Source organism: Uranotaenia lowii, chromosome 3 (assembly GCF_029784155.1).
Source record: "Uranotaenia lowii strain MFRU-FL chromosome 3, ASM2978415v1, whole genome shotgun sequence".
Lineage (NCBI taxonomy): Eukaryota > Metazoa > Arthropoda > Insecta > Diptera > Culicidae > Uranotaenia > Uranotaenia lowii.
The window spans coordinates 270,011,187-270,036,557 of record NC_073693.1 but is presented as its reverse complement, the minus strand read 5'-3'; the positions used below and the strand labels follow the sequence as shown (position 1 = coordinate 270,036,557).

The following is a 25,371-nucleotide window of genomic DNA, read 5'->3' as shown; positions in this document are numbered from 1 at the left end:
CTCTAATACGAAGTTAAAAGGAACAAAGTTTATTGAATTCAAATTATAACATCAACCACTGATGGTAAAAATTATATCAAGAAGAAATATCCCTACTCATCGAGGGCACTAAATATGATACATATCGTACTGACGTCTCCTACGATTTGTTCGAGAAAATATTATGCCGAGAATCTTGATAATAAGATGCCTTTGATAAAAGCTGATCTCGAGAAAACACGCTTTTTAGATATTGTGCTTTGCCATTTTCCAAATGTTTTTCGAAAAATGACAAAATACTAGGCAACAAAATTTATATTTTTCCGAGGTGCACAGTACTTAAGAACTGATTTGGGGGCGCTGATTCCATTCATGCATTTTATTGGCAGCTCTTGTTTTCAAAATAACTTCGGAAAATGGGTTAAAATTGATTCGATCAATTTCTGTAATTTTTTGGTAAAGGTTTGGAAATTAAAGATTTTAATTCAATGAGCAACTTTCCTGAAGATTGAGAGTAATTTTGACTTCTGAGAAAAAATTTAAAGAAGTTTTTTCACTGTTTATTTTTCCAAATTTTTCAAAATACGATAATTTTGACGAAACTTATTAGATATTTTAATTCAATCCATAAATCCAATCGTTTTGCAATCATCACAAAGTTCTTGAATGAATTAAAATCTTTAATATCTATTACTCGAACATTTGAATGAAATTTTAGCTGCATCCCACTTGCACTAATGCAAAACCATCACCCAAATTCGGCAGCGTTTCCATTGCATATTGAAGAATTCAGTTCTAGAAAGCTTTTAAAGATGAATTTCAGATTTTCATATTTTTTCATATTTTTTCTGGAAATTTGACCTGTAGTTTGTTGGCATTCCCCTGGCCTTGAATATTAACCGAATTTTATGTTGATAGTTTCATTGTGTGAGTAATTTGTTCTAGTTTCTCTAGTGGACATTTCATAATAAATACGAAAAAATAAAATTTAGTATGAGACAAGTTTAGGCATTCTTAACTCGTTTGTTTTCGACAATATTTATGATCATGAGAATTAAGCCAAAGACACATTCCACCGTGACGTGAAATCGCTTTTCCGGTCTTTTCTGAACTGTTATCATTCTAGAAGTCGACCAATTTACTTGAAAATGAAAAAAATAGTAGCAAACGATCGCAAATTGAATTTCCTTCAAAATAAATTTAATCATTAAGAAATTTATGTTCTTAGTGTTGATATCGTTTACTTTTGTGAAGTGAATTTTTTGTCTTCAGTACATACCACTTTGATTTCCTGCTCTCTCTGTAGAAATAGGGTATTAGTGCATTCAAAACAGTTCAAGAGAAATTAATTATCAAAAATTTGACGTGCCTTCAAATTTTATGTCAACTTTTAAAAGTGATAGTTTGTTAGTCCGACTTGTACAATAACAAATTTTCAGTATCTTTTCCTAACTAGTTCCATATTTTGACTGGTACTTGAATAGCATATTGCAGCATATTGAGGAATCATACGTTAAAATTACTACTGTTTCTCACAGTCTTTATAAATAAAAATCAAAGTCTTATTTCAGCATTTTTAGTTTTTCATTTGAAAATAACGAACTTATTAAAAAATCAAACAGCTATCAGAAAATATTTACAATTTAAAATTTTACAAAAGATCGAATTTTGTCACGTGAATTCACACATTCACGCTGTTGTAACTCAGCTGGATTCAAGGATCGTCTTATTGTTTTCGAAGAAGATCTTTCTTTTAATAAAATGAAAAAGTTTTCTCGTTATATCAAATGTTTCCTTTTTGTGGCGTGAATTCACTCATTTGCAACTGTTTTTTTTTCACTTTTTAAAACAACCCCATTCGATAAAAACAAATTCTTTTCTCTAAACAATAAAGCATTATTCGTTGGCTTCAAACCGTTTTGAAAAATTTCCAAAACAAATCAATTTTTGCATTTTTATTAGTTATTTTGTAAAAGTTGTCAATATTTAAAATTTTTCCAGCAAAAAACTTGATTTTCAAAATTATATAAAACATTTTAATTTTATTTTTCCTTTTTTCCGTTGGTTTTGTGTGATTTGAATTATCAAATCACTTTACAAGCTTAAAATTTTTGATATGTGAACGGATAAAAATCACATGTGAGCGGTACAAGCACGTGGAATGTGTCCAAAGAAACCAAACTGAAAATTATTGATTTTGGTCTAAAAAATCGGATCCACCAGCACTTGTGATATAAAAAGGCCCATAAAAATGAACACTTCATAAAAGTTAACTCTTTACCACCAGGAATAGTTGGTATGATGATAGTTCAAAATTACTGTAAAAATATTTCAGATCAGATCAGAGGACAAAAACAAAATTATATCAAGATGAGATATTTTGATTTTCAATTTTTTCAATCAAAATGAGTAGTAGTAGTAGTAGTAGTCGTAGGATGTTAAAATATCTCAAATTATATCAAAAAATTCAAGAATAACATAATTATATCACCCTATGATAGCATTATATCAAGATAATAACTTAATCAGGTAGAATATTATTAACACAAAAAAAAATTTCATGCATACAAGCTTTCATCCCTACACCCAAAGTACTTGTGTGCAATGGTGCATTGCCTGCTGCCATGAACTAAAAATTTTATGCATTGTTTCAAACTTGAACAATTCTTGAAAAGTTTGGACATAGCCAGGAGAATAAAACCTTGAACTTCAGGTTGAATGGCCCGCACGCTACCACAGAACCACGCCTGAAGCTTTGTAATGAGAGCTTCAAAACTCCAATAAGTGCATTTGGAGCAAATTGAGGTAGAAAAATAACTGTTTGTATCAAAGGAGATAAAACTTTTTTTTTCGAAACGACAAAAATGAAAGTTTCTGATATCATCTGAATAAGATAATAATATCTCGTTGAGATGGGTTTTAGTGATGATCTTGATATGCTCTCCTGATTGGGTGTGCTACGGCTTTAGCATAAAAAAATGTAAAAAAGTGTATTCGAACTTTTTGAACACCAGAGAATTCAAATGTGTAATAATTATTTGTTTTCCGCAACCTCGATGAACCAAATGTGGTTAAAATCAGATCAAACGAGGGCACGTGTATTCCAATGGCCTCCATCCAAGTCGTTAATACGTGTTTAAATATTCAGCTATGACAATCGCAAATAAGAAGATAATGCAAATGGCGGCAACGCGGAAAGCGGTTTTCCCCGGAACGATGACAACGAATCCTAGCGAACTGACTGCGGCGTTTGTTGCCACCCACAAATTAAACACCCTGGCCCCAGCAAGCCAGCCAGCCAGCCAGCCAGCCAGCCAGCAGTCAGTTTTCCTGTACTCTGTATAGCATGACACACGAAAATCGCGATTTCAGTCTTGTTAATATTGATTTCATTTAAATTTACATAAATCATCATCGTTGATTATTGGGACATGAACTAATACCGACGGTTGGCACGCTTTTCACTTTTCTCGTGAAGCAGGTTTGCGGTGTTGCTGCTGCCTGAGCTTGGAGATTTGTTCTCTTACTTCAATAACAACGGCTTTGAAAAATTTGAGATGGTTGAAGGCTCGTAAAAGCTGATATGCCTATAATATCATTATCTATGACAAATCATTACTAGGGAGCGGTAGACCTAACAAGAAAATCAAAACTAGTTAATGGACATTTATGTCGAATAATGATGACATGAACTTAATAAAATATTATTGGACACTAATTAGATCCTTATTCTCGAGCGAATTTAAATTGAGTGTTAGAAAGTCCATATGCAGTTGCATAAAAAGAAAAACATCTTTTAACTCAAGCGCCTTATTTTAATCTTGAACCGATTTTTTATCATGATATTGATCCTGGTATATATGATAATTCTGTTCCAGATGATCTAGATGTCAAGTTGGAAGAAGTTGTATACACAACCGCGAAGTGGAAATAATACTGAAATTTACCGCAACGTTTGTAGATATCATTGTTTTAAACCTATCTGATATTCTACAATGAAACAAGAAATATTTACAGTGGCGGAAGGCAGGTTGTCGTAATTAAACGTTAATCTTGCGGTATTGATTTATGCTACTGCACAAGTCTTTTCACTAGCACCGAAATAGGGGAAAATAAATAGATAACCATTTTCAAACAATCCAATTTCGTTCATATTTAAAGCATTTCAAAATTCTAAATTTTGTTCAGATTGGTTGAGTAAAGCAAGATGAAACGATTTTTGATCAATAATGTAAAGGATTGCGTCAAAAACTAGGCAATTATGGAAGAGAGATAAAGTACCGTTCATAATTGTATAGAAATTGGAAGCACGCACACTGTCACGTCGACTTTGAACTTTCATAACATTTTAGTCTGATGATATTTTTTGATCAAATTTTCTGCTTTAGATAGATCAACTATCACACTGTTATACCACAAAATTTGAGCTGTCTGGGGTTTGTGTGGCCTGAGATACGTAATTCTACGAAAATCGGACTTTTAGATCTTTTCTCATTCAAACTGCAATATCTCAGAAACTACGCTACAATTTTTAATGAAATTTTGCATAGTGATTTTTGAAATGTAAAGCTAGCATATCTGAAGTTTTTAAAGAGTTCTATGGATGAAATCAAAAGTTACGCGAGGTATAACATTTCAGACATGAACCTAGAAATGCGATTTCTATAGAAGTTTGGACAAATGTTTCCATATGAAAATCCTATTTTATGTTTAACAACCAGTAAATCTATTTCAACCAAAAATTCAAAACAATATCGCGAGATTCTGATTTCAAAACACAAATAGATCATTTATTTCATTGTTTCTTTTCTTCATTGCTTTTGCCAGACATTTTTTGACTGATTTGTGGATGGAAAAGATATTGTTCTCATGAATCGTCCAAAATTCTATAGAAATCGCATTTTTAGGTTCACGCCTGAAATATTGTACTTCGCGTAACTTTTGATCTCATCGATAGAACTTTTCAACAACTTCAGACAAGCTAGCTTTACATTTCAACAATCATTCTGCAAAATTTCAATTAAAAATGTAGCGTAGTTTCTGAGATATTGCAGTTTGAATGGTAAAAGTCCAAAAAGTCCGATTTTCGTAGAATTACTGTATCTCAGTCCACACAAACTCCAGAAAGCTCAAATTTTGTAGCATAATAGTGTGATAGTTGATCTATCACGCAGAAGATTTGATAAAAAAATATAATTAGAGTAAAATGTTATGGAAGTTCAAAGTCGAAGTGACAGTGCATGTGCTTTCAATTTATATACAATTATGAACGGTACTGTATATCTTCTGGGATTTGGAGACTGATTTCCCATGATTTCTTAAATCAACAACCGAAAGAAAGAGTACTATGAATGTCATGACCGAAATTTGATCTCATGACGATAAGCATAGAACACAGAATTTAATATCTACTGATTGATGGTTATCGTGTATTTTTCTAGAAAGTGACTCCAGAGAAAATCATAAGGACAACCATTAACTTTGGTATAATCAAACGTATGGCCGATTATTGATCAATTGATCGATCTTAACCAGCACTATAGCCCATCGATACAATTTCCAAAAACCTATATTTTAGTTTGTTTTTTTTTTTTATTATAGTCATTTTAACATTTTTATGTAATTGGCGACTTATATCAACGATACAGTTGGCGGACAGTCATTGAAAAACTTATCCGGTGCAACTGCGATCGATGTTTACTCTTAGGCTAGAACTCACGGACATCGGATCAGAAAGCAACTGGCTTACCAACTGAGTAATATTACAAACCCCTTTTACAATTTTCTTAAGCACAAAAGTGGCTCTAGAGATTGTTATTTGAAATGAAGCATTTATGATGGAGATATTCCATTTTTTCCTTCATGATGCAAGGTGATGAAAATATGAAAATACATCAAATTTTATTGAAATCCGTGAAATAAAAAAAAACCATTACAAAAATATCAATTTAGAATTAAGATTTATTATTAAAAATTCAATACTGGTGTCCCATTCTATCCAATAATTATGAATTAGGGTTAGTTGTCCTACTTTAGAATCTTTAACCGACGGTTTTTATAAATCCTTGTTTTTCTCAACAATGGTCAGGAGCTTCCTGCTTTTCGGAAAATCCATTCATCGACATGAACTTATCTGCAAGTTTGAATAAATGTTTTATCCATCCTGTTTTTTCCCTGACCCTGCCCTTGCTGCCTAGCCATCCCACTCAGCCGTTCCTGTCTAGCCCATCTCGGATGTCATGAGCCCTGTCTTGTCCTGACCACCCTCCCTCTCTCGTTGCCTGCCTTTTTTTTATCCTGCCATACTTTGCCATGCCCTAGACCCAGCGTTGCCACACCAATATCTGGCTTTCAAGCAAAAAAGAATCTTCTTCTTCTCTACTTTTTTGACAAAAATCTGTACCAACGATGCATGAAAACTCAGTGTAATAATCACAAAAATTAACTCATTTTTTCCAGTGTTTAGAATTGAATCGATTTCAAATATTTTAACTGTTTATAGTCTCTTGAACCAATCTTTCTGATAAACAATATTTATTTCAATAATTGCACCAAATGCCAAAAATCTGTACCAAATTTTAAAAACCTGTCATCTGCACGTACAGATTCTGGACGAAAAATTAAAACTGTACACGTGGCAACCATGCCTAGACCCTACGCTTCCTCTCGCTTCCCTTCTCTCTCGACGGATGATGTGGTACTTGGTTTCCACGTGTTTGGACCTTTTTCCGCATCATCCGGTCACCAATTTGATGCAACTCTGATTGTCTTCTTTCATTCGAGTTGGACCTTTCACCGGTTCCCCGAAATCATGAAGCAGTTTCCGCAACCACAGTAGTTCCTGGCAGCCTTGATCAAGGGCTATCGGTTAAAGAAAGAGCCACGCATGTTTGTTTCTTGACTCCCTACAGAATGGTACCACCACCGTGACTGAATAGGTAACCTGATTTTCGGTCTTGCACGGTGCTTGCCCAGTCTGCGTCGGGATATCCTTCTAATTCATATGAGTCACCTCCGAGATGTAGCTTAAGTTCCACGGTTTCCTTGAGGTACCGCAGGGCTCGCTTTGCCTCCGCCCATTCCGCCTTGGTTGGTTCTGACACCTTTCTTCCGAGAATCGATGCACAAATCTCGATGGCTGGACGCGTGTTCACAGATACAGCAAACTCCCAACAAGGCTCTGATATTGGTCGGAATTGGGAAGATCCTGCGTCTTCTCCTTTTGTTGTATGTAGCCGGGATTCATCGGAATTCTCGACCCTTTCGCATCGCTCAGGTTGAACCTCTCCAGCAGCTTCTCGATGTATGCCTTTTGACCCAGATCGAAACCTTTCCTTGATCGGACCTTCTGGATACCCAGGAACTGCTACACATCTCCAAGAGGCGTTAACTGGAAATTCGTCTGTTGATACTCGGCTTTGCTGGATGTTGCGACCAACATATCGTCCACATAAAGATACGATGATGTAGGCCAGCTTCTCGTTTTGATTCCCAACATAGAGGCACGGAGGCGAAGGATGAACCACGAGCTCGCGCGACTCTACGGCGAACCCAGTATTCAGAAGGTGGCGAAAGCTGGCCGAATACGCTGGGCGGGACATGTTACGAGAATGCTGGACGACTGTCCTGCAAAACAGGTGTTCGCTACGAATCCGGTAGGAACAAGACGAGCGGGGGCGCAACGAGCGAGGTGGTTAGACCAAGTGGAGCGTGATCTGGCGAACGTGGGGTGCCCGAGGAATTGGAGAACGGTTGCCATGGACCGAGTGAATTTTAGGAATTATGTTCGTCAAGTTATGTCGTGAGACGGAATACTATGTAAATAAAATAAAATAATAAATAGAGGCACGGATCTGCTTCCGACAGTTTGAATCGAGCTTTCTGCATAACATCGTCTAGCTTGATTTTCCACATTTGTGCCGACTGCTTTAGACCGTAAAGGCTTTTAAGCAGATGGCACACATGTCCCTTTGCAGCAGAGACACCAGGCGGGGGCTTCATGTAGATGGTTTCATCTAAATCTCCGTTGAGATAGGCCGTCTTCACGTCCACGTGTTTCACCAGCATTCCACGACTAGCAGCAATGGTCAGCAGTAAGCTTAACGTAGCTTGCTTAACTACCGGAGCAAAATCTCGTAATCCAAGCCATGGCGTTGATTGAAACCTTATGCCACCAAACGAGCCTTGTACCGGATCGTTCTTTCGAATTCGTCTTCCTTCCTCTTGAAGATCCATCGACAACTAATGAACTTATTCCCGGGCGGTAACGCAGCAAGTTCCCAGACACCGGTCTGATGTAATAATTTGAGTTTGTCGGATAAGGCTGCGTTCCAGAGTTCTCTGTTCGGAGCATCCAAGGCTTCCTGATAGTTCTTAGGATCATTCGACAATTCTTGAGCGACCATCACTTAAAACCGCTTCGGTAGGATACCCTTTGTTGATCATTCGGAACGCCGGTTTCTGCTGTTCGCAACCTTTTCAGTAGATTTCGGTTGCTTCTCCTCAAGATCGAGTGGCTCCACCATTCTCGTCTTCAAGCGGACCATCATCGTCGCCACTGGTATCACCTAAACTTCGGAAATCGTTGTCTTCATCAATGCGTTGTTCTACGGTGCCAGTCGTATTGAGCACCATCAGTGGCAGATCTTCATCTTGGACCTCGGGTTTTTCAGATTCTAGCCTCTTTGAAGAACCATCTTGTATCGTAAGGAACCGGACATCTCTGCTGATTACTGTCTGCTGAATGTCAACTTCTTCGCTTTGGGCTCCAATTTTGGTCTGGTAACTATCGGGATCAGCACAAGCGCATTTGTACCAAAAACTTGTAGATGCTCCACATCAGGCTTGTGTCCATGCCACATTTCATATGGCGTCATCTGTTCTGGAGATAATTGACCGTGTTGATGGCCTCACCCCAGTAGCGGTACTCCATGCCAGCTTCCAGGAACAAAGACCTAGTCATCTCAACATTCTCGACCAGCGAAAGGTTCATTCGATCCGCGATACCGTTCAGTTCAGGAGTGTATGCTGTTGTAAACTGCTGAGGGATTCCTTCGCTCCTAAGGAACTCCTGAGGAAGCCATCGCATGCCCTCTGTACTCGCCACCTTTTTTTTTGTCGGGTCCCTACCACTGCGACCAGTTGTTAGATCTTTTGTGGTTGTCTCCTATTTACTATAGCTTATCAAGATAGATCACTCTGATTGATTACAGATGTGTCACTTTCTTGTTGATCAGCATTTTTCCAATTTGGAAGAACAACACGAATGAAGTTAACAACCTTACTGGAACCTAAAGAAAATACATCAGAAGGATCTAATATTCCTTTACCGAGTAGATTAGTTATTTTTGATATAAGACATGGGCATTCACATAGAAGGTGCTCCGATGTTTCCTTCTCAGACTGACAAAAACGACAAATGTCAGATTGACTTCTTCCCATTAGCTTTAGATGATATAGACATTCACAGTGTCCTGTAACCAATCCTTTAAAAGTTTCCAAATCTATTTTTGCTAATGTTAGAATCTTTTTCGATTTGTAAATATTTGGAACAATCATTCGCTTCGATTGTCTTGCTCCTTCAACGTTTTTCCAGTTTCTTTCAATCATGCTTTTTTTTCTAAATTACTTATTTCCATTTTTAAAAAGCAACGAGACACGCTGCAAAAAGGTTCAGGACCTAAGAACGGAATTGAAGAGCCTTGTCTAGCTGGCATGTCAGCTCTTTCGTTGCCTTCAATGCCACAGTGCCCTGGCACCCAATATAGAGTAACTAAACTGTTTTGTGCAAGTTTTTCAAGTGCCTCAATACATTCCCATACTAGTTTTGACGTACATTTAAGTGATTTTAATGATTTAAGTGCAGCTTGGCTGTCTGAAAAAATTGCAATATTTGCATTTGCCTATTTTTTTTTTAAACACAGGTTTGTGCATTCGAGAATAGCGTAGATTTCGGCCTGGAAAACTGTCACCCACTTTCCCATCGATATCGATACATTTGCGCCGGGACCTGTTACCCCTGCACCAGCTTCATTGTCCATTTTGGATCCATCTGTATAAAATAATAAAGATCCTGATCGGACCTCAGGGCCACCTGAGCTCCATGTAATTCGATCAGGTTCTATAACATTGAAAGAACTCGCCACCTCGATCGGACCTGATCACTTTCGGCGGCCGGCCGAATTGTGTCTTCATCTCACGGACAAGAACTTGGACAACTTCCAACGCTCTAGACTTCTTGCTCAGAAAATACAGCTGAGTGTAGCGGCTGTCATCGTAGATAAGAGTAAGGAAGTACCGTCGTCCTGCAGGCGTCGCCGTGTTCATTGGCCCGCACAAGTCGCTATGAATCAGATCCAGAATTTGTTTTGATGACCTCTGTGCCTTCTTGGGAAACGGGTTTGCCGCCGAAACAAACCTTGCAAGTAATTTGATTACCACAATCGTGTAAATCCATGCCAGAACTCAGAATAACCAACCGCTTGATGTCGTCAATGTTTCGATGACCCAACTTGCGCTGCCATTCGTGCACGCAATTTTTCTTGTTGCACTGGTCCGTGACTGCATTGACCCGTTCCACCATCTGGATGTGGTACAAACCGTTTCTGTGTTGAGGCGTGGTTGCGATACGACTATTTTTCGAAATGGTGCAACCGTCTTGATTGAAGAATACCTCGGTTCCTTTCTGCACAAGCTTACCAACTGAAACCAGGTTCATATGCAGATCAGGAACATAGAGGACCTCGTCCAACGTCATAGTATTTTCGGTACTTTGGCTACCATAGCAAAGGATTTTACATGAGCCAACTCCTTCGACCACTGCTTGTTGGCCATCAGCAACCGTTACCGTCCTCGGAATACTTCGGTTCGACTCCATCTCATGGAGCAGATTCTTATCGGCACACATGTGCGAGCTTGCACCCGAATCGACGATCCAATTCCGGACACCCCGTACGGAAAACGTAAATCTTCGTTACCACTCGATATAAATTTTGCCTTCTAAGTTGTCTTGGAAAACACCTTCGCTCGATTTTTGTGCGTGCAGTCTTCTTAGTTTTGAGCCACGCCGGGCAATCTCGTTTTCGATGACCAGATTTACCGCAGAAGTAGCAAAGGATGTCTAGATTGTCACAACTTTTGGTCTGCACCTTCAGGATTGATGGACCAACCTTAACAGCTTCGCGACGTTTCTGGACATCGTTGATAATCCTGTCTTTCACCAAAGCCAGTGTCAACTCTTCAGCTGATCGATTCTCCAACGTCGTGGTCAGGGCATCGAAGATACTCAGTAGGCTACGGAAAACCAAAATCACCTGCAGATCGTCAGCCAGAACGGTTCCAGAATTCGCCAACTTCTCAAAAAGACCCTCGAACTCGAGTAAGTGCTCCTCGACGTCGTCATCTTCTTCGTATTTCAGGTCGCAAATCTTCTTCAAGATGTGGACCTTGGAACTAAGGGTCTTAATTTCGTGTTGCCGCTTAAGGTTCTCCCATACCGGATGTGCCCGTATTGGCTGCGGCTCAGCAGCAACCCAATCGTCGTCCGCAACGACTTCAGCAACGTTTCGATTGTCGGCAGCAGCTTCCGGTTTCACCCCTGGCTAAATGTACCTCCAGAGACTTTCCCTCACCAGCAGGAACTCGACCTCCAACTTCCAGGAGTCGTAGTTATCATTAGTGAGCTTCGCTATTCAATTTCTTTCCATTTCAACTTCCTTCAATGCGCAGGCCCATAACCTGTTAGAGGTACTTTTTGATAAATAAGAACAACTGTTCTGTTGAATGGTACAATGTAGATTTTGTTTTGTTTTATTGAATAATTTATTTTCTAAAATTTCCCCCCCTTTTATACCCGCCTACGGACGTGTTTTGTTTATTCAAATGATTACTTTGATGTACTCCATCATTCCCGTCGTCAGATTCAGCTCAAATTTGGCATATCTGATATTTCTCTTAAATCAACTCAGTTTTGCAAGTGATTCGATCTTCAAGTAGGTATTGATTAAGTCGAATTGGGTGAATTAAATGAAAAATATCCTTAATATTCAAAGTAATGTGATTATTAATAAGAAAGGATTGACTCGACGATACAAACAATATACTTTGTTCAGCAAAGTTTACGTGCACAAATATTCGCAACTTGTGATGGCATCGGCTTAAAAAAAATTATGCTAGGTACACATTTTGGTCAGTTGAATATAAAATTGACGGACAAAAAACATTTTTTATGTGGAAAATGGTTAGTTAAATTTAAATTGTGATACAAATTTGCATCATTTTTTTTATATTTTTCACGAATACTCTGAAATTAAAACAAAATTGAAAAAAATATGAGATATACAAATTTAGTGAAAAATTTAGGATCTAGAATTATATTGAAATCAAATATTTAAAAAGTGGACTGTTTTCCAAAGATCGTGTTTGCGGAACCTTTCAACATGATTTTTTATATTTAGCCCCATACAAAAGTTTGTTCTCCACACTCTAATCTATTATTCGGAGGGTTAAGCCCCCAGATTCCCAGATATCATGCAAATGGACACCCTAGTTTTCATGTAAGTATCTGAATGTATCTTCATTAGAATGTTTTCCTTCCCTCTCTTCAAACATTACAAGCATCAAGATATGCTAAATCATCGCCCCAAACCTCCCCCAAGTCGGTCGTTAGATGTCAAACTACTTGAAAAGCGGGCCGCGACCCGCTGCATATCGAAACGATGAACCTGACTTTTTTCGGAGATGAATAAATTACCACTTTCGCACATCGCCTAGGCCCTTTTGCAAAACCCTCGTTCTCCCTCCTCCGGTATAAAAAGAGTGCAATCAATTTGTCATCAAAAGTTTATCGAGATTCATAAGAATCCCATTGATCGAACCCTTCGGACGTTATCGTTTTCCAGCTGCCATTTCCCAGACCCTAGCTTGCCGAAATCTGAAGTTTGAACAAGTTGTCGAGTTTCGTCAAAAAAAAAACTCATCAAAACGTTAAATCATTCCGATCCCGAGGTTAAGGTTGGTTACGTCATGAATCTGCTGCTTCCTGCCTTTCTGGCCACGGTTGGATTGAGCTTAATCGATTCTTGGGTGAGTTTTCAATCTTTCTTCCCACGAACTTCGACCGGTCATGGAATGTCGTTCGTATTACGATTCCTAGAGTTTTCCCGCTGGCTTTTCTGGCAGAGCAAAAGTGAGTGGGACGAACAAAAGTTTTCAATTTGCTGGCATTGTGGTTTTGCTACACGTGGATACAGTTGAATAGGGAAGTCTGCCGAATTTTCGGGTTTGGAAGTGAATAAATGCTGACGAAATGTAGATTTTCGGGCGATGGAAAACTGTGAAGCTAGACACTTCAGCGAAGATATGAATACTTAACTCAGTTCAAGCAGTAAGAAAAAAATGTTTGCCGAATGATAACTGAGGAAAATTACATAGTGTCTAGTTTACTCTCAAATGTAAAATACAAATTTTAAAATAACAAAAATTGATTAGTTATTTTGTAACATGAAAATGAAAGACTTGCCGAGAGAAAAGTTATCTCAAGTAAGGATGTGAACAACCCTAACGTACAAAGATATTTGAAACTTGTAAACGGCAAATCAGGGTAAAAGTGAGCAAAAGCGATCCCGCAAATCCTGAGCTCCCAACATTCCTAGAATTCCGTATTTACTTTTCGATCGTCAAATAAGAAGATTTGCAATAGAAGTTTCAAATCGAATGCCGAAATTCGAAACCAGGATGGCAAAACGTAAAGTTAACTTAAAATTTTGTTTCATGAGATATCTTTAAATCATAAATTATAACAATTCTATCGAATAAGTATACTTATGAAAAAGTAAATCAAAAATTTCATATAACCCCTCTAGAGGAATTGCTCCGGAGAAATTCGGGAAAAACTCTTGATTAATCCGCAAACAAGAAAAAAAAAGATGCTAGGGTTTTTGGAAAAATATGCAAATGCTATTTTGTTGTGTTTTGGCTGGGGCGAATGTCGCCGCAGTTGGGTCGACGGCGAGAGTTCAAAGTTTTCTGAATGATGTGTTTGTGGTATGGAGAGTTGAAAGAAAATGTAGATGAAAAAAACGCACTTCTTGAAATACCTTGGCTGAACTAAGAACTGCATGAATGCCAAACATTTTAAAGTGAATTGAAAGATAAATGTTATCGAATCACTCAGTGCATTGCGTGAGGGAAAACGATTCATGATTTTGAATCATTTTAAGATGGAATAAATCTTTATTGAAAAACAGCGACAATCCAAAATTTTGGAGTCAAGATGACTGGTAAAATAAACAGCTTTATGCTTTATATTTAACTCAAACAGGAAAAAAGTTTTACGCTGGCTTTTTGTTTGATTTGAAATCTACATTTGAAACAATGTGCCCCAGTATTGTTTTTTCAAGTTAAGTCATGATGATTTGCAAACTAAGTTCTCGGATTGGCCGCTGTATGGCGCTTCAAGTACTTGGTTACAATTTTTTTGGTCTGTTACGTTACCCAACACGTTTCACAACACATTTCATCAAAATTTAGCACAATTTTATCAGTATGTTTGAAAGTGACGTTAGATTTAGAACACGTCTATCTGAAAAAAATGAATAATTTGAGAGATAATAAATATAAATTTAAAATACTAAACCAATATGTTACGTTGACTAATTTGCGATGTTTTTCCGATTTTTCAAACGTCAAAAAAAAAACTAGAGGTATTAGAAACAATCTGACAAAAGATTCAAATACAGAATGCCAAAAAACACTTTCCTCCTTCCAAAAAATCTTTCCTCCTGCAGGAACAAAATCAATGAAAAAATACATACCTTGGTGAAAATGCCTGGAGAATCGATTGAAGAGCCGCACGAGCTTACGAACGAAGATATAATGCCTTTTTAACTTTAACTTAATTCCCCTATATTTTTTAAATAATCCACCGAGAAGCTAATTCAGACTTGAAAATGTTGAACCAAATAAGATCATGCTTGTGTGATTTCCCCGAGGAATCGGATGATAGCTGTTTGAGCTACCTTAAGCTTCGGAAAACGGAGTTATCGCAGATTTTACCACACAGAAAAAAATTTTGACTATTACGTGTCACTGAAAACTGCAACCTTCAAAATAAATCTTCTGTAATTAACAAAACCTGTAATTTTAAATTGTTTTCCTTGAAAACTAACGAAGATTCATTTATTATTACTGCAAATGTCATGTAAAAAAGTTGTACATTAAAAATTAAATATCACGTAATCATGTTTTCGATCTGTAAAATTACGGTTAATGTCCTGCTCCTTTTTGTTACAGACAATTGCGTAATTTTACAGGAAATAATTTTTGCTGTGCGCCAATTCCCCTAAATTTTTTTCACTTTAATATAAAAACCATGTCTGGACTTGAAAACTTTGAACCAAATGCAACTAATCTTATTTACTTTTTACAACGATCCGAATGAAGTCTGTTCGAGTAACCGCAGGCAACGGAAAATAAAGTTATGGCTGTTTTACCCTCAATTCCCCTACATAATACAAATAGTTCAGAAAAAGCATGTTCGGAATGGAAAATTTTGAACCAAATGACACCCTAAGTGATTTTTTCGAGGAACCGAATGAAGGCTATTTGAGCCACCACACGCTTCTGAAAATGGAGTAATGGCTGATTTACCGTTAATTCCACTACATTTTTTAATAGTTAAGAAAAAAAAGCATGTTCGGACTTTAAAATTTTGAACAAAAATAGACCTATCTTGAGAGGTTTTTTCTAAGAAATAGAATGATAGCTGTTTGAAGCACCGTACGTATCGGGAAATGGAGTAATAGCTAATTTTACCCTCAAATCATGCTTTTTTCTAGATTAATTGAAAAAAGTAGAAAAACCTAGAGTAAAGCAGCCATAACTCCATTTCCCAATGCGTGCGGTGCTTCAAACAGTAATCATTGATTTTTCGGAAAAACCCTTCAACATAGATCTGATTTAGTTAAAAAATTTCAAGTCCGCACATGCTTTTTCCATATTATTTGGAACATAGAGGGGACTTTAGGGTAAAACCGCCATAACTTCATTTTCCGATCCGTGCGGTGGCTCAAACGATTTCATTCGATTTCTCGGGAAAAAAAATCACACAAGATAGGCCTCATTTGGTTCGAAGTATTTAAGTCAGGACATCCTTTTTTTCTGAATTAATTTATTAAAAATGTAGGGGAATTGAAGTTAAAAGCAGCGATAATTTCATTTCCCGAATCGGTTGGTGCTTCATTAAGCTACTATTCCAAACTTTGGAGAAAAGAAATCACTTAAGATAGGTGTCAATTGCTTCAAAATATTCAAATCCGAACATGGTTTATCTGAACTATTTGAAAAAAAAAATGTAGGGAAATTTAGGATAATCAGTCATAACTTCATTCCAAAGCGTGCGGTGCCCCAAACAACCATCATTCGACTCCTCGAAAATAATCACACACGATGGGACACATTTGGTTCAAAATTTTAAGTCCGGGTGGTTTTTTTTCTAATGAATTGAACAAATGTAGGAGAATTGAGGGTAAAATCAGAGATATCTCCATTTTCCGAAGCTTGCGGTACCTCAAACAACCATCATTCGATTTCTCGGGGATAATCACACAAGAAAGGTATTTTTGTTCAAAATGTTCAAGTCCAAATAAGGCTTTTGGTGGATTATTTACAAAATATAGCGGAATTAAGAGTTGAAAAGGCATTATATCTCCGTTCGAATGCTCGTCCGGTATTTTTTCTAATCGATTCTCAGGGCATTTTCACTCAAGGGATCATTCAAATATTACGTAAAGCCTTTAGGGGGATAGAATAAAGCAGTTTGTTACGGTTTGTGGATTTTGGATAGAATGTGTCAAATAGACACTCCAGGGTTTATAACGGGTAAAAATTTCAGGGACGAATTAGTGTTAAATATTTAGGTACGACTTTCACCATTCAAACATCAACAACTTAGGAATCAAAGCATTGCAATTTGGCAGGACGATTTTTGAAAAGTAAAACTACGATGTGTAAAGTTTTTGAAAACTTTTATAGGCTTCATCAAAAGCTACGCGAAGTATTACATTTTTGACTTGAACCAATAACGCAATTTCTATTGAATTGTGAACGAATGTTTCCATATTTAAATCATATTTTCTATTCAACAGTTTGCAAACATTTTGCGTTTGATTTGAGAACTCGGCAGTGAAAACATGGAAAAGTTTTTATAAAAAAACCCTGAAATATGTGTTTTTTTTTTAATTCTGTGATTTGTGACACACATTCTGTGATGAATATACGATTCTTAAAATTCAGTAGAATTACAAGTTTTTCTGTGATTACGACAACCTTGCTTTGCATTTTCATAACCTCTTAGATCGGAAAAAAGGATGAAAATCGAGCTCGATTTTCATCCTTTCATCAGAAGGATCGGTCCGAAATCGTTTTGGTCCGAAATCGCGAAAATGAAACAATTTTTTGAACGACGCAAGCCCTTTCAAAAAAAAACGGACCGATTTCGTATTGAAACCGAACCGAATCGTAATGACAACCTTTATTTTTGACAGAAATGGTCCAATAGAACAATCGCTATCAATCTGGGCTTTTACTCATGTCATGTCATGTCTAAAAAAAACACTCTGTTATCGGGATCAAGAGTTGTGCTCTGATGAATTTTACGACCTTCGGCTGAAAATTGCAATTTCTATCGGATTTTGGAAGAATATCTGCATAATATGCAAAGCAACGGAATAACGCATTATTCTTTCATTTAAACACCTCTAAATCTGTTTCAAAATTTTGGGTTAGAACTCCTTGAAACATTAAAAATTCAATTTACATCGAAATTTTCGACAAAACGAAGCTAAAAACTTCTACTCTAGGTAACTTTTTTATAAGCAATTTAAAAGAAGAATTTTTCATTTCATTTCTTATCTAATAAGTTTAAATTTGAACTCAAAATCACGAAGGTGAGTTGAAAAGGATATTAAGCTTGACTAAGCTTACAAATATAAAAAAAAACGATTTTTACAAATCCCATTGGTATACGGCTTTTTCCGGAAAACAATTATCATTCGCCAAATCAATCAAAAGAGTTCCGGCAGAATGGGATTTCTATTTGAATATTTCAAATCCGGCTGTGAAATGTACCCCCGAGAGAAGAAGCCACTTCAAACTAGACCGCAGCAGCAGCAGCAGTTTGAATGACAGTTTAATTCACAAGAAAAATTGCAGTTTTCGCGAACTGTGCAATGCGATCCCAACTTACCGGGAACCGTTGTAAGTTGTCGTCGGTTGCAGCTGAATTCGTCCTAAGGTTTACACTACAGGTGGAATTTGGAGGGATTCGAAAATCCAGTTTTTTTTATTGCCAAATGCCACGCGTGGTAATAGAATAATGGATCATTTTCCAGAAATTCATCTGGAATTTGTAAATACATACATCAAATACCGGAAACCCAATTACCTAGTAGACAAAATCGACATTTTGAATAGCAATAACTGATAAATGCACAACATACCATAAAACGAAATTTCTCGATTATCGTGTAAAACCTCAGCATTCGTTTAAGAAAATTAAAATAAAATTTGTACGATAAAAGAGTACTGATTGTTCATTCAGTCACTTTTCGTGATTTGATTGAAAATAATTTTGAAAGGCTCTAATTGGGAAGGCATCTATCGTCAATATCTACAAAAAAAAACAATAGGAAACTCATTCATAGAAACTGATAAATTATTTATTCATCACCAACACTTGAACCCGAAATTTGTTGATTGACTGTTGAATTTCGAAAAGCACTTGTTACTCACTAGGCAGCCTTCTTCTGTCGTTATCGATTGTTGCTATTTTTGCTATCTCTGAAGAAGCCTGTCTTTGACAGTTCCCAGGAAAGAGAGAGGTTCTCGAATGGAAAACTCTATTGTGGGAGGCTTAAAATTAAACCTGGACCCACTATTTTCCAGACGGCTCCAAAAGGAAAGCTAGAAACGATTATGTTGTCTGGAGTATTTTTTTTGCCTGATAATTCTGTAGTAGGTTCTCATAGTTTATTTCTGTTATGTATCAGTCTATCACGAAAGTGTGTCTGGCAGTTATTAAAGTACAATGAATTGATTGCGTCGATGACAGGTTTTTTCCTATAGCAAGTTACAATCTAATAAAGTGAATAATTTTCGTTGTATTTATGACTTATGGAAGATGAATTTTATTGTATTTACAATGCAAATGGAAATGCGGGAAAAAGTCGGAATTTAAAATCCATCGGAAAATTGCGGGAAAAATTCGAGAATTCCTTCAAGAAATCGGGAATTTTTCGCTTAGCTGCTCAGTAAATTCAATGCTCCAGGGTAACTGAAAAATATTGAAATTTATACCAAAACCATGTTCTGAAAAATTAATCTCGAAACTTCGAGCAACTAAAAAACTATAAAATTGTACATAATTGAAATTACATGTTACCCATGTGTAATTGAAAAACCATAAGAAATTGGAACTTCGATTACGGGTCGATATCTGCGTATATGAAGTTAAGTTAGGGATTCGTCGTTCACTTTAGAGAGGAGTTTGATAGTTGAATATTTAATAAAGAAACGGCTCAGAAAAAATAAATACTTTGAATGAATAAACTTTCAATTAATGCCAAGCATAGTTACGAGTTTTAGGGCTTCCCTTCTATTTTATGTTAGAATTTAAGATTTTGAACCTTTTTAACAAATATTTGGTTAGGTTTAACCAGGCCGAACTTGGTGCCATTGCCATAAGAAAATTTTGAAACAACAGAACATGGAAATTATTTACAAGTCTGAAATTGCGTATATGATTGACAGAAATTAGTTTTGGATTAAAAACTATTGATTTACTATTCAACGACTTATCCTCCGGTATGAAATAAAAATTAAAGAATTATTTTCAGAAGAAAGAAACAAAAAGTTTGGAACCTTTGTAGTTCCATAGATAAAATCAACTCGAAACACATCACTTAATTACTGACCTAACTTCACACGATGAAACCAAAACAGTTTTTGAACTAGATTCACGTCTTAAAAATTGATCTATTTTCTTGAAAAGCATAGGGTGTAACATAGTTTATAAAATACATTCAAACAAGATTTTTAAAACAAATAAAACACATGATTGCTCATATTTTGATTTAAAAATTTCCTTATTTGTTACTTGAATTAACTTATTTGAAGTTGTTTTGAATCATTAATATGAAATGTGTCATTAAAACAAAGAGTTCTACTACGATACAACTGTTTATCATATTAACACATTGCGGACCAAATAGGTACGAGATATCTCGTTTTTTTGGTTGACGCGAATGCACTTCACTGAGAAGAAATACTCAAATGTGATGTGTTTTTTTAAAGAAACTTTATTCTACATAATTTTGTATAGCACTTTCGATAACTCAAAGATAATAAATTTGTAAAATTGGCCCCATTTCTGAGATTGGGAATCCCAAATTTTGGTGTTTTGGTGCTTAGATTTTTTGCGATCCTTAATGTGTTAAATATAGGTTTTCCGATAAAACAAAATCTTTACACTTTGTTTCAAACACCTCTGTTCTTTAATAAAAATCAGCATATGGTAAATTTCTGTAATATAATCACTGTTTTCAAAAATTCTTATGAATTACCCGTGACCGTAATATAAGCTTTAAGAGTTATATTTTGAAAAAAAAAATGCATAAAAATAATACTTTTGAACAATCGGCATTTTTCGCCGGCTCGCACTATATGCAATTTGATCATAATGATCTTGTCTATGAAACACTGTAAAATGCTAATGAAACCAAACTTTGCATGGGCGGGTAGTTGAATACGAGTAATTGATCTATAATTATTTCAGACTCCTCTCTCCTTCCAGTGGAAATACAGGAAAGAAGGAGGGAAGCTTTCATACCTTTTCTATTGCATAACTTGAAAATTATTCTATCAAATGAAACCAAATTTGGCTTGGAAGAGTATTTGGGTACGATAAATAGTTCTATGAATATTTGGTACCCCTCCCTCTCTTTTGTGAGATGATAAAAAGTGGGGAGGGGGCTTTGTTACAATTTGCACTATTACAGGAAAATTAATCAAGCAATTGGAACCAAATTTGGCGTGGGAAGGTATTTGCTTACGAGAAATGTTTCTTTGATATTTCGTTCATCCAGTCGGAAAATCTTAAGGGAGGAGGGTGCTCTCATACAAGTTTTTACATCACTCGGGAACGCACCCAGCAAATGGAACGAAATTTGGCTTCGAAGGGTATTTGAGCATAAGGAATGTTTCTGTGAGTATTTGGTACTACTGCCTCCTTCCAGTGGGCTGATAGGAAGGAGAGAGGGGGCATCTTTACAATTTTTCGCATAACTCGAAACCTAATAAAGCAAATAGAAACAATTTTGGCATGGAAAAGCATTTGGATACGTAAAATGGTTATTTGCTTTTTTGAGAATTCTTTCTACATCAATTGGGGATACAATTAGGGAAGACGGAAGCTTACATACGATTGTTTTGCATAATCTAAGAACTTATCTAACAAATGGAACCAAATCTGACATGCGAACAACCATACAATCGAGCAAATGGAACAGAATTTGTCATGAGAGAGAATTCGAGCACAAGAAAAGTTTTTTCGGTGGTTTAGCACTTCCAATCCATTCAGTGGAACGATAAAAAGTGGGAAGAGGTTCACGCACACGCTTTTTTAATATTTCGAAAACTAATTGAAAAAATGGAACCAAATTTGCATGGGAGCATATTTTTGTACGGGCAATGTTTCTTCGATGGTTTGAGACCCCCTTCTCTTGCCAGGGGAGGTATAAAGTGGGGAGAGAGTCACCCATTTCTTGAATAACTCGAGAACTTATCGAGAATGGAGCCATATATGACATGGGATAGGATTAGTATACAAGAAGTGTTTTTCTGATGTTATAAGATCGCCCTTCCTTCCATTAGGGATATAGGAATGGGGGAGGTGATCACTCTCACAATTTGTATAATAATTCGAGAACAAATATATAGGTAAAATAAGTGTCCCGTGACGTTATTTTGTTACAAAAAATGTTTCTATGATAGTTTGAGACCCTCTCCACATTAAAAAGAGATAACTAAGTTTCCATTTCCATTTCTATTTTCTCATAAGTTATACACTAATAATGCAAAGAAATCCAGAGTCATAAATACGATTTAAACACGGATTTAAAAAAAAAGATTACAAAATAAAAAAAGTAGCCATTTTATTTTGAAAAAACATTTGAATGATTTTGAAAATGAATTAAAAAAATTTCTGCAAATAAATGAAAAGTTAAATAACTAGGTACCACACATTTCAACAATTTTTGGAAGGTGTAGCAAAGCACACCGGGTCAGCTAGTCCTTTATAAATATACATTTGTGTTCAAGCGAGATACATCTATTTTGCTTTGAAAGACACCTAGAAGATGAAATGTAAAACAACAAAGTTACGAGCAACCATCACGTTTTTCACATTTTTTATCACTGTACACAGGGGAGGAATCGGGATTTAATTTTTAGGCCAAATGACTTTAGAAAAAAGGCATAACATGTCGAGATCAGGTATTATTTTGAAAAAAAAAATGGCAGTAGATCAACTTTGTTGGGCTGAGTCAATTTAAGAACTGATAGATTCCAATGAAATGCTCAAGAATAAGCTTGTATAATTACTCAAAACACGTTCCAAATTACTCAGAATTACTCATAGCATATACTCATGCCATCTATGGACTTCACAAGCAACTGCAACAAAACAACCCCTCTCCTAAAAGGTGATACGGTCAAAATTGGTCAATATCAGCTTGACGATTTCTTTCAATTTTGCATTTAAAAAACCTGAACATTCCTCATTTTGAAGGTGTGTGTGTACAATGTTGCTTCTATTTTGATTTTGGAATTCACTCTTCAGTTGTCAAAATGCTGTCCAAGGAAGAAGAGCAGCGTATCAAAATTTTGCTACTCGCATGCAAAGCTGGCAAAATCGCTAAAAGTTGCCAAATCAACCGTTACAAATGTAATTAAAGTGTTTGGGGAACGTTTGTCGACAGCCAGAAAGTCTGGATCGGGTGAAATCGCAAACCGGAAGCCGCTGAGACGACAAAGAGAGTTGCCGGTAGTTTCAAGCGAAACCCTAACCTCTCTCTCCGAGATGCCGCAAATAAGCTGGGTGTATCGTCTACAACCGTGCATCGAGTCAAAAACCGAGCCGGACTATCGACTTACAAGAAGGTAGTGACTCCAAATCGCGATGATAAACAAAATACGGCGGCCAAAGCGCTATCCCGGAGGCTGTACACGACGATGCTGGCGAAGTTTGACTGCGTGGTAATGGACGACAAAACCTACGTCAAAGCCGACTACAAGCAGCTTCCGGGACAGGAGTTTTATACGGCAAAAGGAAGGGGAAAGGTAGCAGATATTTTCAAGCACATGAAACTGTCAAAGTTCGCGAAGAAATATCTGGTTTGGCAAGCCATCTGTACCTGTGGCTTGAAAAGCGGCATTTTCATAGCTTCCTGGACTGTCAACCAAGAAATTTACGTGAAAGAGTGTTTGAATAAACGTCTGCTGCCTTTCCTTAAGAAACACGGTTGTTCCGTACTGTTTTGGCTGGATTTCGCATCTTGCCATGGAGTGGAACGCCGCCAACAACGTGCAGATGGTTCCCTAGGACAAGAACCTCCCAACACGCCAGAGCTCCGCCTAATTGAGAAATACTGGGGTATTGTCAAGTGGAACCTAAAGAAGAACAAAAAAACTGCTAAGGTCGAGTAGCAGTTCAAGGCAAACTGGCTTTCTGCGGCGAAGAAGGTGGACAAGGTGGCTGTACAAAATCTGATGGCAGGGGTAAGGCCCGGCAATTCGGATTTCGAAAAGCGGAAGCTTAACTGAATATTTTTTCCTAAATTTTATACTAATTAAACTTGAAAAATAAATTTCATTTGATTTTTTAAATAAACGATTTCACCGATTTACACGCGTTTTCCCTTGACCAAATTTTGACCGTATCACCCTTTAGGGTTAAATTTCGGACTATTTTCCGTTCACAACCAAACCTTTCGAAACTGTTTCCCAAAAACGTTTTCAAATATATCTGCCAAATTTCAGATAATTTTTTCCATGTTTATGTTTTGCAAATCTTTGGAAGAATATTAAAATGTGTTATTCTGTATATTTAAAAAAAAAAACTCTTTATATTTTGTGGACTTAAATTAAGCGCCTAAAAAAACTTATTGAAATTCAAAAACATTTTCTCCACATTTCACTGCATAGGTAGCCGCCATCAAGGACACCTGGGAGTTCCCGGCGGGGTACAAAAAGCCGGCCCAAATTTTGCACAAAATCTGTCTGGCCGAATCAGGTGCCCAGGAAGATACGCTAAGTCAGTGCATGGACGGAACGCTACACAACGATCGGGGCGTCAAGTGCTACATGCACTGTCTGTTTGAGAAAACCACGGTCCTGGACAAGGCCACCGGTCAGATCAAACCGGAACGGATGGCTCCGCTGGCACCGAACTCGGACATGAGGGAGGCGTTTTTGCACCTGTCCGATTCCTGCAATGGGCATGCTAGTAAGTGAACTCTTTAATGAGTTCTACGTTTTAACTTTTCAAACATTTACATTTATTTATTGCAGTTATGGAAGATCCATGTGATACAGCTTACGAGGCAGCAAAATGTTTCCTGGGAGCACACGATGAGGTTGTGAAATTTTGTCACCTACTGATGGCTGACTAAATTTGTATTACAACCAATAGAATTGGGGTTTGAGTTATTTTTTCAAGTACGTACAGGATAGTCAAAAAATAAATAAATAATGAGGTACAGGGGAAATTCTCACTGATATTGCTCATCTCTAAATAAATTCCTCGTAATGTATATTTGTTTTAATTCTAAATTTCTTCTTTTAAAAAAATTTACGCTAAAACATGCAGATTTCGACTGCCGACATGCTGAATTCCGACTTAGAATTTCAATTCGAAAGTCAGACAAACAATTTAAATTTTGAATTTAAAATCAGGATTCAAAATAAGAATTCAGAAAATTTCAAATCTAGAATTCAAATTCAGATTTAAGAATACTGAATAGATTTGAGACTCAGATTTGAACTTGAAATTTTAGATTCAGAATTCTGTTTCAGATCACAGATAGAGATTTGAGATTCAGTAATCATGTTTAGATTTCAGATTTAAATTTCAGATTCAGATTGAAATGAAAATTCAGAGTTCAAGTAAGTAAATAAATAGAAAAGAATGTCGAGATTTAAGATAGCAAATTTAAAAAAAAATCAGAATATTGAGGATGAAATCATCTTAGGGATTCAAATTACAAGATAAGTTTGCAAATTACAATACAGATTATCGTTATTAGTAAAAATGTAATATTTTTTTGACATTTAAAGATG

The 25,371-nt window shown here is 36.6% G+C and overlaps 2 protein-coding genes across 2 annotated transcripts in view; one reads left to right on the top strand and one right to left on the bottom strand.

The window, feature by feature from the left end:
• LOC129756078 (RNA polymerase II-associated protein 1) overlaps window positions 1–25,371 on the bottom strand; it is an 85,790-nt gene that overhangs the window by 58,146 nt on the left and 2,273 nt on the right. The gene's annotated exons all lie outside the window — the stretch shown is intronic.
• LOC129756081 (pheromone-binding protein-related protein 6-like) lies at window positions 12,812–24,820 on the top strand. The gene is made up of 3 exons (XM_055752831.1): window positions 12,812–13,062; window positions 24,238–24,538; window positions 24,604–24,820. The coding sequence occupies exons 1-3, from the start codon at window positions 13,003–13,005 to the stop codon at window positions 24,702–24,704; spliced, it is 462 nt and encodes a 153-aa protein (XP_055608806.1). The 5' UTR covers window positions 12,812–13,002; the 3' UTR covers window positions 24,705–24,820.

What these genes read in the sequence shown, in the direction of transcription:
- LOC129756081 (XM_055752831.1), top strand. Translation starts at nt 13,003, where the DNA reads ATGAATCTGCTGCTTCCTGCCTTTCTGGCCACGGTTGGATTGAGCTTA. An exon ending in TGAGCTTAATCGATTCTTGG is followed by an intron (nt 13,063 to 24,237) that starts GTGAGTTTTCAA and finishes TTCACTGCATAG; the next exon opens with GTAGCCGCCATCAAGGACAC. An exon ending in TTCCTGCAATGGGCATGCTA is followed by an intron (nt 24,539 to 24,603) that starts GTAAGTGAACTC and finishes TATTTATTGCAG; the next exon opens with TTATGGAAGATCCATGTGAT.